Genomic DNA, 14012 nt, shown 5'->3' with positions numbered 1-14012 from the left:
ACCTGCTTAATAATCTGTAGTAGTCTTGAACACCATCAAATGTACTACTCGGCCATTAGAAAAGTATGTTCTATACAGTATAAATGTTTGCAGTAAGAATGGAATTCAGACGTACTACATTCGCCATTTTGTTATGGTCACATGATCTACCCTCGACAATTGCGTCGCTTCACTTCCATTCATGAATTCTCTCGCGGGGCATCATGGGATAGTGCAGCATGCATGGGACCCTCGCAGGATGTAGTAGTTCATTCGGGTACTTTTCGCAAACTGATTTTCGAATTCTATGAATTCAGACATACTACTTGGCACTCGCACACTGATTTCAGCGTACTATGTAGTATGGAGCTATGCAATTTTGGATGCAGCCCTTGATTAGTTGGATCAGCTGTGTTTGATAAGAGTTGGAGCAAAACCATGCAGAGCTGTGGTCCTTCAGGAATTCAGTTTGAGACCTGTGTCTTAGGGTATTGGAATGACATGAGTGTGAATAATTAACAACAGAATAAAAATTTTGGCGTGAACTATTCCTTTACCAAAAATGTAAACTGTAACAAAAAGCAAATAAAATGTACTTGAATGTGATTTCGGTTTAATCTTGTGTATTTGTAAAGATTCTCACCGTTCAGCACAAGAGGGGCTGCAGGTTTAACTCTCATTTGACAGTTCACCACCTGAGGTCGGCCGGTCTTCTTAGCTGTGCGCTGCCGGGCCGCAAGCTTAGTAATGTGAGCCATCTCATTCCCTGTGGTAGCATGGCACATCACCTATGGGTTTTTAACCATTTAAAGTCTTAGTATTCACACATTCCTACTGAATTAATGAACACCAAAAAGTGTTAAGTGAAAGTCTTACCTCCCCAGACTGCCCTTTATCCAGCTTTACTATTGAAGGCATGCTGTGCAGGAGGGCATCCAGCGTGACATATCCCAGCTGTTTATAAGGTATGAGCTCACCCGTCAGGTCTTTATACTCTACCTGCAGGTCAGACAGTGACAAGCCACTCTTACTGGACTGGAGCACCGCCCGTACCATCTTCTTCACCAGTTCCTCGTCCGCCATCTTAAAAACAACAAGTCAAAGTTTGGGTCTTACTTAAAGTCTCATTTGCTTCAACTTTGCATTTATTTGATCAAAACAACAGAATTTTGATTAAAATTTTAAATAACATTTTAAATATTTGTTTAAAATATATATATTTTTAACATACATGTTAAAATGCCATTTTGTCACGGTTTTGTTCTGTTCAGTTTGGTTTTTGTTTTCCCTGTTTCTATTAGCCCGAGTTCTCTTTTATAGTCTGTTGCTATTGTTTCTGATTAAAGGGATATTTCAGCCAAAACTGAAAGTTCTGTCATTTACTTACACTTCACTTGTCACAAACCTGTTTAAGTTTATTTTTATGTTAAATGCAAAAGATGATATTTTAAAGAAAGCTGGAAACCTGTAATCATTAGCCACGTTTTCACTATCGCGCCTAAAGTGAGCTTGCCAGGGCGAGCCAGGGCCAGTCACATTCCCACTGTCATTTCCGGGGGCTGATCGCGCCAAAGCAGGGCTTCCTTAGGGCCAATGGCCGGCCAAAAAGGACCAGCTGGGGCTTCGGGGGGAGTGAAAGGAGAGGCAGACTTTTCCAGAGTCTGGTAAAGATCGCCACCATTACATTAAGATTGTACATGCGCCAAATAAATAAATAAATAAATAAATAAATAAATAAATAAATAAATAAATAAATAAAAGGGAAAAACATATAGCAGGTCAGTTTAAGAAAGGCTGTTCCATAAAACACCTTATAGTCTAGGGGTCTTTTTGCTTATGATCGCTATTATGTTTCCCTTTTAAATGTAAGACTGTTGCATAAAATAATAAAGTTTTATTTTCTAAGTGACATTTCTGTGCTGCATCCTCCTTGATGTTTCAATAACACCTAATAATCTTTATATCATATTAAAGATACAGCAGCCAGTAACAGTTGTCAAGAGCTTTGGTCAAGTTTAAAAGGTGTGTTTGTGCATGAAACGTGCGTGTTTAGATGCGTGTGTGTGTGTGTGTCTTTGAGAGACAGAGTGAAAGAGCACTCGCTTGACAGCTCTGTTGATGCCACGAGCGACTATGAATACAACATATGTATGCCCTCATTGGTTGATGTGCCCTTCTCAGCCTGTACATACCGCCCCCCACTCCCCCTCCAACACGTCCGTTTCCCCAGACCCCCGCCCATGGCTGTTCAGTTACTGCTTCGCTAAATATCCACTGATTCCGTTAATCCGCTCCATGTTTTACCGCCCGCTCTGTAGTCCACAGTGTCAATCACAAAATCTGTGTGCCCGCTCTCTGGAAAGTGGAGACATCAGTTCTTAACGATCATTCCATTACAAGGTAGATAGTCTCATTACAATCCACGTTGCAGTCAGTGGTCTTCCAAAAGTGCTGACAACTTGTGCTACATATCCACGTTCTTAGAATTTGAATGTCTAATCAAAATCTAATATAAATAACGATTTTCTGTTGTTGGCACACATTGCAGACAAAAAAATCCTCCAAAATTGTAAAATCCTCCTTTACAAAAAAGAAGACAGAGAAAAAGATTGAAGGGAGGCTGCTAAAGGTAGTTTAACACTGAAAATATATATTCAAAGCTAAAGTAAGCAAGCAGGTAAATCATCATATACATTTCTGTTTGTCATACTTTTAAGTCCTCTAATTATGTAGGCCTCCTCTAAATAAGTAGGCCTATATTTTCCATTATAATCACTTAGGCCTAGGTGATACTAGTAATCTAAGCTAAGGAACATCATTTTATTAAAACCATGTCAATATAGGCCTAAAATAGTTAAAAACTTGAAATATCAATATTGAAAAAGTTAATATAAATTTATGGTGTATAAAATTAAATTAATTCCCAGACATGGGTTGCGGCTGGAAGGACATCCGCTGCGTGAAAACTTGCTGGATAAGTTGGCGACCCCGGATTAATAAAGTGACTAAGCCGACAAGAAAATTAATGAATGAATATTAAATTAAGTCTCAGTGGCGCAGTAGGTAGTGCTGTCACCTCACAGCAAGAAGGTCGCTGGTTCGAGCCTCGGCTGGGTCAGTTGATGTTTCTGTGCGGAGTTTGCATGTTCTCCCTGCGTTCGCATGGGTTTCCTCTGGGTGCTCTGGTTTCCAGTCCAAACACATGCGGTACAGGTGAACTGGGTAGGCTAAATTGTCTGTAGTGTATGTGTGTGAATGAGTGTGTATGGATGTTTCCCAAAGATGGGTTGATGCTGCATAAAAACATGTGCTGGATAAGTTGGTGTTTCATTCTGCTGTGACCACCCCAGATTAATAAAGAATCCACCCACTTAGTGCCCCTTTTTTTGGTTTGGGCCACTGCTCCTCAAAATGTCTGTGCACAGCCCTGGTGGCGAGACTACTCGATGTGCGATGCCAACAGTCGGTCTACGAGTAAATAAATATAATGAATGAAAATACATTGGCCTGTGTGTATAGACAATGCATACTGGCCTGACAGTGGAAATGCGGCTTTTGACCCATTTGCATCAATAGTATTTGTTTATCCTACTACACTGACAAAAGTCTTGTCGTGGATCCCAGTTGTAAGAGCAACAAATAATAACTTGTCTTCTAGTTGATCATTTGGAAAAGTGGCAGAAGGTGGATTTTTCTGAGGAATCATCTGTTGAACTGCATCCCAATCATCACAAATACTGCACAGACTCTCACAGAAAACAGTCAGATTTGGTGAAGGAAAAATCATGGTTTGGGGGTAAATTGAGTATGTGGGCGTGCGAAAGACATTTGTGTTGCCCATTACATTACAAACCACGAGAGGGCAAATTCTTTAGCGCTCCTCATACTTCAGCCTCCAAATCAAAGTTGCTCCAAGGTGCTGCTGAATTGGCCAATCCAGTCACCAGACATGATATTAAGCATGTCTGGGGTAAAGTGGAGGAGGCATTAAAGATGAATCCAAAGAATCTTGATGAACTCTAGGAGTCTGCAAGAACACTTTGCCATTCCAGATGACTTTATTAATAAGTAATTAGTGTGAGTCATTGCAGAGATGTATGGATGGGGTCCTCCAAACTCATGGAAGTCAGACATAATATTCATTCTGTTTCCACTGCAGCATGACTTTATATTCTATACTGGACATTATTTATGTTAAGTGACAAGACTTTTGTCTAAGCAAAGTCAGACCTTACTTTCCTAATGAAATCATTAAAAATCAGGGCAACGTTATATTTTATTTTGGTCAAATAAGCGTAATCTAGAGACCTTTGCCTTTCATATAAGCCATTTCTGATACCAACTGATCAACTAAAAGTCAAGTTATTATTATTTGTTGTTTCTAAAATTTGGATAGTCGACAAGACTTTTGTCAGGTAGTGTATGCATGTCAATGATTAGTGGTTTTCAGATCTCTTCTAAATATCTCTATATTTCTTTTTTTCTTTTTAACTGGTAGTGTGCATTTTGGTTATTATAAGTCACATTAACAGATCATAAAAGGCTTGTTGCTCAGAGGTCAAATAATGGATTTATGAGTTAAAGCTTTAGCTCCTGCATTGATTTTCACTATTTGGTTAGTATTATTGCTAATAGGCAACATCGGTATTATCCGATACAGTAGCTAGCAAAAACACATCAAATCTTGTTCATCCACACCAACCAATGGAAGTAAGAGAATGCAAATAATTTTCATTAACTGACATTTTATTTTTGCACTGGTATGGTGGATTTGCTGATGTGACAAAGGAACTGAGCAACCCACCTTTTGGAATAGCTGGACAGTTAAGGCTGCACAAATGGATCATAACGCAACACATTACACTTTTATTTTTTAATCAAATAAAGCCTTTTACTTTAAATCAGTCATGCGAACATAAATGGTCAATTAGACTATTCAAATCCCTGTGAAAAAGAAACGCTCTCTAGCATTAGCATACTTTAAAAGTGCTTAATATGAACACTGCCTGCATGTAAACAAACGTGAAGTTTTCAAACAATTAACTGCAAAGAAACTACAAATAAACACATAAAAGATTTAGAGTAAGTGTATATTAAATACAACTAGCTGAACCTACACCTCGAACTAGCGACCTTCTTGCTGTGAGGTGATACCACTACCTATTGCGCCACCACGTCGCCCGTAATATTTATTAGTATATATTACTGATTTACAAGATTATTACATATAACACTACTTCAAGCTTGTGATAATTTTTGTTAAAATCATTTTTATTTAATCGTTTTTTTTTTAATCTGACTAAGAGCTATCCATTCTTTCATCTTTATTTATATAGCACTTTCAGAACGTAGATTGTGTCACAGCAGCTTAACATAGATGAATTCTAGTAAAATGAAACTGATTCAGTCCAGTTTTCACAAATGAGTTTCAGTTTAGTTCAGTTCAGTCAGTGTAATATAAATGTCACTGCTGAAAGCCAAAACAAAGAATAGCAAAATCCAACTACTCCAATAAATGCAAACCTTATTAACCTGGACTATGAATCACTTTCAGCACATGTTGTTTCAACACATATCAGTTCATATGTCTCTATTGTGAAGGAACACATTTTTGAATAAACTGAATAAACACCTTTTTTTTTTTTTTTTTTTTTGCATATATCAGAACCAATGCAATCCTACCCATTTATGCAAAACTGCGGCGGTACTGCACAATCTATTTTTGTTGTATTTTAAGAAAAAGTTACATCAAAGGTTATTTACCTCTAATCCATTTACAAAAACATGTAAGACAAAAGTAAATAATTAAATAAAGTTTTGCATACTGTAATAAATGCCATGGCATATTAAGTAGTGCCAGCAATGTCATGTAGTATAATAACAATCCAAAAGAACTCTATAGAAAACTATCAAAAAACACTTGTTGTAAAATACTTTAAAATAGGCTAAGTGCAGTAATAGACAGCTTTCCGTTTAAATAGGCTGTGCATTTTAATCTTGTTTTTAAAACGTTTGATTGTCAGCATACCTACAGCACATATAAATTCTCATGAACTGAAAGAGAAAGTGATAAGGACAGACAAGGCAGAGCTCGTGTGCTCGACGCGTTGGTAAAGTTGACGTTGCTGTTTTCAGGACTGACAGACACACCCATTATCCTAGACCTAGACAACATAAAGGCGGTCGCCATCAAAACACTTTTATAGCTGCAGTTTACAAACTTCTTTTGTTTTAGATAGCAGGGTCGAAGCTATGAAAAGTTGGCGCCTACGACAGGATAATACACGCAAAACAAATGCATCATAGTAAGTTACAGTACGTGTTAAAGAATCTACCGGCCAACTGTTGTCACGAGCATTATCCGCTCCTTTCTGCCATTAACTGCAAAATATATCAATGTAAACATGTTTTTAAAGGTTTATAATACATTTTGACTATAGACAGTTAACGTTAGTTTATCTGACTGTCAATCAAAGTTGTAGTATGTTATAGCGATAAACTGTCAAACACTGTCTGTCTCTAGTGCCACCAAAACTGCTCAAATATACAGAGGTGAATGCAGAAACTGTACAGTAAATAGTATTCCAGTCTTACCGCTTAATGTGAGTGGGTCAGGCTGGTTTAGATGACAGCGGCTGGTTGTGTGACAGTGGTCGCCGTGTCCTCCCTCGGTCTGTCCCGCAAGCAGTGTGTGCGTGTGTGAGTCCCACTGAAAGCTGCTCGCTCCATCTCGTCTGTAATCACCCATTCACAGTACGCATGCGCACTACACACAGCCTACTGTACACAAGTACAGGTACACACAAGACGCGCTTGCTGTGCAGGCCATTCAAAAAATTGCTGAAACTTTCTCACTTTGTTTTTACTTTACTATGGCAAGCCGTTTAATCTATGAACAGTCTAGTAGTAGGCTAGTACATGTAATAGTACCTGATTAGACACTATCCTAAAATATTGTAAGTAAGTACTAATACTTATTAAATTTTCAGTGCTTATTAGTCTACTCACCTTTATACACTGCATTCTAGTTATTATGTATTTATGAGATAAAGCACTTTTTATAGCCTATTGAAATAGTACATTTTCAATATAGATAATAGCATCTTGCTAACTAAATAGTAGATCAACCATATTTCAATATTTAATATTGAAACTATTAAGTAGTTATTTTGATGGGATAATTATTCTATTGTTGCTAATAGATTTAACATGTTTGCCATTTTCTAGATTCCAATAAATAAGAAATAGTATCTAATGAATAAATATGTAATGATATAATAAGAACCAGTGACCATTAATAATGATAATAATAATAATAATAATAATAATAATAATAATAATAATAATAATAATAATAATAATAATAATATGTGATGGATGCAGCTGGAAGGGTCTAAGGGATTATTACTACTTCTGCCACTACTACATTTTACTTATTAATAATAATTATTTGTCAGCAATAAGTCACAAACAATATTTAGCATTTAACATTTCTGGGTCAATTTGAGTTAATTAATTAAAGTTTTGCCATTTTTCCTCTTCCAGGTCTAGAACATACTTGCAGTAATTTAACACTTTTCGCGGAATGTACTGTATGCATGCAATAAGTGATTTCATGTTTACAGGCTTGACCCACGTTTTTATGTCAAAAAAAGATACAACAAAGGCAGTTAAGATGTATATTATATTAATTTTTCAACTATCATATCAGAGTATTTACATTTGGGAAACATTTGTATTTGAAAATTAAACACTGATTTAACAATACATTTCAGGAAAACACAAAGCCCTTGCATTTAATATATGTGTTTAATATGAGTTATTATATAGTTTGATTATATTTATAATACTGTTTAAAAATTTGTGAATGGTTATAAAAAATCATATTTAATAAAACGTAATGAAATAGACTGTTAGCAATTAATAGGACCTAATGATCGCTACCAGTTTTTACACAAAAAAAAAAAACTATAAATAATTACATAAAAATGATATATTTCGTTCATCATTTATTTTCTTTTCGGCTTATAGTTTGGACTTGTGGGGGAAACCGGAGCACCAGGAGGACACCCACGCCAACAAGAGGAGAACATGCAAACTCCACACAGAAACACCAACTGACCCAGCCAAGGCTCGAACCAGCAACCTTCTTGCTGTGAAGCGATTGTGCTATCCACTGCACCACCATGACGCCCACAGTTGGAATCTTAGTAGTGAAAACTGAATAGTTGATGTCTCAATGACAGATTACCTTAGAAGTAAATGGCAAAATATCCTTAGGACCTATGATCCTAAAGCAGTATTATCTATTCTAAAGAGAAAGCATTAGAGAAGTGAACCTTCAAGTATGGTTTTACCAAAACATTAGAAGCAAATATTTTCAACCACTAAACGAAAAAGGGGGTTTCAACCAATAAGCAAAGTAAATAGCCACTTAGGGCCCCAGGAAATTTGAGGGCCCTCAAAATATACCAAGAAGTATAAAATTAAACCTAAAAATAATATACAGCATCGTTTTCTATTCAATTTTGTATGCCGTGGGTCTAACAAATACAATTTTTTTTTAATGTAATTATTTACGTGCATGCTAATTTGTCCAGATTTGTAGCAGTCAAATCAGACAAAGATTTAGTTTTAAACACCAACATTAATTTAATTTTGATTAATATTCATTTATTTTAAGAAAAAAAAATAGAAACAAACACTAATAAATGAAACAAATAATTGAGGAAAATAAAAGAGAGAAAAAATAAATAAATAAATAAAAATACAAAGGTTGCATATTAGGACTGTGGGCCCCATGGCTGGAATTTCTTAGGGGCAACAGTGTCTGGGTGCAGCCTTTATAATGCAAGCTGAGACTGCATATCTCAGAGATGCAAAGTCAGACGCAATGCACTCAATATAGCTAGTGACGTCACTGTGAGGGGTAGGGTGAAGTGAGCGCATTAAAAAGCACCAGTTAAACCGAGGGAATTCGTTATTCTTTTGAATGCAATTCCAAAGGGTGTGGTCTTGCTTTCAAAAAACAATAAGAGATCAACATTGATAATCCTTGTGAAAACATTTTCATTGAAAATATTTATTTATTAAAACAACAATAAGGTTTTAAAGAATGCTCTCCGTTCGTTGGCTCTACCTACAGCAAGACACTTTTGGCTTTCATTATTTGCTAATATTTCTTGGTTTAAAGCTTGTAAGTTGACAAATAAGTTTTGCTTAAATAACAAAATTTAAAAAGTGTCGTAGAAAATACTCCATAAAATTTATCCTGCTAAACATGTTTTGAAAAGATTTAAACTCAATATTTCATATATGTGTGAATTTTGTGGTCAAGAAAAAGAAACAATTTTGCACCTTTTTTTTCCATTGTATTTACTCAAGAATTTTTGGAATTGTTTATTAACAAAAAAATGGAGTATAAAATAGAAATTGGTTTATTTGATACTTTTATATTCTGATAATGAGCACTTGAACTGTAAAGGACAATATATTTTTAATTTGTTTATGCTGTTAGGAAAATACCAAGAAAAAGTGGGCACAATAATTTAAACCCAACTTTACCCATTTTGTGAATGACTTTAAAGTAAATGTAAATCTTTTAGAACAATCACAAAACAAAAAAGCACTGAACACATGTAATGCTCTGAAAACATTTAATTTTATGTAAATGTAATTTTACTTACTTTACTTACTATATATATATATATATATATATATATATATATATATATATATATATATATATATATATATATATATATATATATATATGTGTGTGTGTGTGTGTGTGTGTGTGTGTGTGTGTGTGTGTGTGTGTTTCTTTTTCAGAAACTATGTAAAATGTAATACCTGTCGTTCTTGTGGCATTGAGTTAATAAAAAATGTAATAAATAAAAAAGGCGCATTAAAAAGCATTGCATACAGCTCAGATTCAGATTGCAATTGCGTCAGGCCTGCAACCAGACCCCTCTTCCCAAATCACTAAATCGGCAACTGGCATTAAATATAAAACTGGCTTGCCATACAGAAACCGCAGAAGCTGAACTTATATATTGAATACATATTTGAGCTTCAATATTTGAACGAATTATTGAGATTAGAAAAAAGCTAATCGAATTTCGGCTGTCAGCATCGTCTGATATTTTACAGATTGTTCTACACTGTAGTTTTGGACAGACTGTTAGTCTTCCACCAGAGGGCGCTCTTGGTTCAGAAAGAAACCAGATTCCTGGCTCAAACACAAAACTGAGAATTCTGTCATTGATGTTTAAAAGCTTATTTTTTCTGTTGAACACAAAAGAAGATAGCTGGAAACCTGTAACCACTGATTTCAATTGTATTTATTTTTCCTAATGATATAATTAGTAACCACAGATTTCATAGACAAGTCATGATTACAGATTGTCACATTCTTCAGAATATCTCCCTTGTGTTCAACAGGTCTTGAAACCGCATGAGGGTATGTAAATTGAGAGTAAATTATCCTTTTTTAATGTTTTATATTTAAGGTTTTAACCTACTGTATAGCCTAAATATGTCCATAAACTATTCCTGAGAAGTTAGGAATTCAGCCTCTTTTTATCCACTGCCTTTTAAAACAAATACTTTTTGCAGTATAGTCAAATAATTGTGATAGGGCCCATCATAAATGACAAAAAACCTGTCCTAAATAGAGTCCGCAATTTTATAAAAATATTAAACAGTTAGTGTACATTAGCAGTTTTCTATATTTTGTGATTAATGTTTTTTATTTAGGTTATTATTTTCCCCCATTTATTTATGCTTTTGATTTGCATTTTGGGACCTTAATCTCTTCCTCTAACTTTTAACCTTGAAAAGTTTGAAAAAGTGACTTTTAATAAAGTTTTTAATATTTCAAAGTGCTATATTGTCTGGGTTGCTGTTGTATAGTATGCTACAAACACTGTAATAAACTGCAGTACATTTTCTGCTATTTTACAGACTTATTTCTCTGTATTTTTTCTTAATATTTTATTTCAAGCTACTAAAATGTCAATAAAAGTCACTTTGTTAAATTTTTAACAACAAATATCAACAGAGCAGAGATCAAGCTCCCATAATATAATAGAACATTAAAGAAGACTTAGTCGACTTGCCTTACATGATTACAAGGACCGTATCAGCAATTTACCAGCACTCTTGAGAACACAAGTAAAAGCTGTGACTACTGATAGATGTGACTGGATGTCTCCATGTAAATATCACCATCCTAAAAAGGCTGGGTCGTTTCTTTCAATCCAAATTTGCTTGTTAAGTCTGATGTCACACATATGAATTTTAGACATATTAATGATCAAAACAGAAACATATAGGACCTAGATGTACGTTTTTCAACTAGAGGGTTTTATATTTATTTAAATATAACAGATCATTTTATTAGGAAAGATTATAGACTTCTCTTAAGCCATTTAGGATAGTTCTATCATTCGTGCTAGCTAACTGACAATTAAACCCACAATCTTTGCTTTGGGAGCGATACACATGCACTATAGGTAAATTTGATTAACTAAATTGGCTGTAGTGTATGGGTGTTTCCTAGTTCTCGGATGCAGATGAAAGGGCATCTGCTGTGTAAAACATGTGGTTGATAAGTTGGTGGTTCATTCCGCTGTGGTAACCCCTGATGAACAAAGGGACAAAGCCGAAGGAAAATGAATGAATGAATCTGTGCTGTTGTTTAGGAAATCACAGTGTTGTTTCAGTATCTATTGATTGATACCCATTCAAAATATTATTAGACATGGTTTTAAAAGCTTATTTTTCCTTCACTGTAGCCAATCAGAGAGGAAGGGGAAATGCTGACACTCTTCCTCTGAGTTTGTTTAGTTCATCCAGAGACACACCTACTGAGTTTACACTCAAAATACAGACCACCAGCGTTTTGCTTTTTTAATCTCAGTGTTTACTCAATATGTGATTATTAACTTTTGCTCAAAAGTGTGCGTGCCAAGGTCACATTTAAAAAAAATGCTTACTTATACCAAATTCACACACACGCACACACACACCTGCTAGTGGAGTGCTGTTCGAGTTGCTGCTGGACCTGCGTCTGCTCGCAGGAGGACTACATTATTCTGGACGTTCTCTGACTTTACGTTCGCGGTCAAGAAAGATAACAGGAGTCTACTGTCTAGTAATGTAGCGTACGCTGTTAAAATCAGTTCCGCCACCTGTGCGCTTTTATTTGCAGTGAGAGCGAAAAGCGCGTGATAGACAGCGCGCAGTCATTCGCTCCTCCGCACGAGACTCGTCGGGATGTCAGCCGCTGCTCGCAGAAACTCGTCCAAAACAGGCAACGGCGTGGAGCCCGATCCAGATAGGGTTCGGACCCTACGGAGAGAACTGTCGAATGAGTACACGCGCAATGAACTGGATAATATCATGGAGTCTTCATCTAGAGGTATGTGGGTAAGCCGCACAAAAACTAGGAAAAAAACTGAATTCAAAGAAAGAAGTATGAACATTAAATTATTAGTACTCGTATTAGCATTATTAGAGAATTAAAGTAAATTATTTCTTAAATACTTCAACATTAAGCTGATTTTGATATATGACCACAATTATTGCAATATTAAAGGAATAATTCAGCCAAAAAAGATAAGTCTGCTATCATCAACTCACCCTTTACTTGTTTCCCACCTTCATGAGTTTTTATTTTAAACACAAAGAAGATATTTTGAAGAAATATATGAAAACCTTTAACCATTGACTTGATTAGTATTTGTTGTTTTCTACACTGTTAACAGTTTCCTGTATAATCTAACTTACTGGCAACAGTTGCCATTAACTTACAATTACGGCAAAGAACAGAATTTACATTTACAGCAGCATTTAGTATATCATAATTTAGTATATGTACACTATTCTATATCTTTACTGTAAAATATATAGTAATTTTGTAAATAAAACCTTAAAATACAGTACTGCATAACTGTACAGTAAAATACAGTTCATACAGTTAAATGTAATTTACAAAAATTGTATGCAAGTCAATGATTACAGGATTTTAGATTTCTTCAAAATATCTTCTTATAAACTCTTGGATTGGAATAACTTGAGTGAGCATGCATTAATAAATTTTCATTGTTGGGTGAATATTACCCCTATGACTAGCCTTTAATTTAGTATTTTATCAGTAACCATGCTTTAATTTAGTTGTTCTTTATCATAATTTTCCAAATGCATATACATCATGCATCACTGTTTTTTAAGCCTTTTCTGTGTCCTTCATTCCTAACTTTCCATCCTTTTATCTATCTTTCCACACTAACTAACAATGGCATCATTTTCCAGGAAGTGAAGTCATCATTTCTGGTGGGAAAGCAACAGCACAAACAGAAATTAGCCTAAATTAGCTGTAATGATTTGTGGTATAATATTGAAAAATTAAGTAATCATTCATTCATTCATTCAATTATTCATTCATTCATTTTCTTTTCGGCTTAGTCCCTTTATTAATCAGGGGTCGCCACAGCGGAATGAACTGCCAACCTATCCAGCATATGTTTTATGCAGCGGACGGCCTTTCAGTTAAAACCCAGTACTGGGGAACACTCACTCACAATAACACTCATACACTAAGGCTAATTTAGTTAATCGATTCTCCTACAGCACATGAGGAAAAAGCTGAAGGAAAAGGAATGAATGAATAAATAATCTAAAGGTGTACGGTACAGCACAACAAATGATTAAAATCACTGTTAGACTATACAGATTAAGACCATGTTAATTGTTTTTCAGATTATAGGATCTCCAGAGGAAGTTTTAAAGGTACTCCAGGAGCCTCGGATGATAATGTACCTACAGGTAGCCCTAGCTCTTTATGCATGGCTCTTCTTTAATACACTGTTGCTGATGTGAATAAATCCTGTTGAATGTGTAAATAACCTCCACTGCCTTGGTCATGTTATAAACAACTAAAATGGAGAGTTCACACTCACGCTCATGTTGATCCAAACTTTCTTTTACTTACTGGGACACGAAATAATACATTATTATGATTATGACAT

General features: G+C 35.2%; 3 protein-coding genes across 4 annotated transcripts in view; 1 reads left to right on the top strand and 2 right to left on the bottom strand.

Annotated features, from left to right (window-relative positions):
* Positions 1 to 6716, bottom strand: part of tdrd7b (tudor domain containing 7 b) — a 55548-nt gene extending 48832 nt beyond the window's left edge. Inside the window, exons 1-3 of the mRNA NM_001353929.1 lie at positions 6574 to 6716; positions 856 to 1062; positions 623 to 767 (exon numbers count right to left, since the gene is read on the bottom strand). Coding sequence (NP_001340858.1) covers positions 623 to 767; positions 856 to 1062 — 352 coding nt within the window. The 5' untranslated portion in view covers positions 6574 to 6716. The remainder of the gene's footprint in view (positions 1 to 622; positions 768 to 855; positions 1063 to 6573) is intronic.
* Positions 1 to 14012, bottom strand: part of stim2b (stromal interaction molecule 2b) — an 860843-nt gene that overhangs the window by 527457 nt on the left and 319374 nt on the right. The gene's annotated exons all lie outside the window — the stretch shown is intronic.
* sh3tc1 (SH3 domain and tetratricopeptide repeats 1) overlaps positions 11836 to 14012 on the top strand; it is a 58282-nt gene continuing 56105 nt past the window's right edge. For both annotated transcript variants that reach the window (XM_073907437.1, XM_005166494.6), the window contains exons 1-2: positions 11836 to 12403; positions 13744 to 13809. Coding sequence is in view for 1 of the 2 variants with exons in the window: in XM_005166494.6 (XP_005166551.1) it covers positions 12259 to 12403; positions 13744 to 13809 (211 nt within the window). In the remaining variant the exon portion in view is untranslated. The remainder of the gene's footprint in view (positions 12404 to 13743; positions 13810 to 14012) is intronic.

This window comes from Danio rerio, chromosome 7 (genome assembly GCF_049306965.1).
Source record: "Danio rerio strain Tuebingen ecotype United States chromosome 7, GRCz12tu, whole genome shotgun sequence".
Taxonomy (NCBI): domain Eukaryota; kingdom Metazoa; phylum Chordata; class Actinopteri; order Cypriniformes; family Danionidae; genus Danio; species Danio rerio.
Note: the sequence above shows the minus strand (reverse complement) of the source record. Positions and strands in the feature narration are given on the sequence as shown.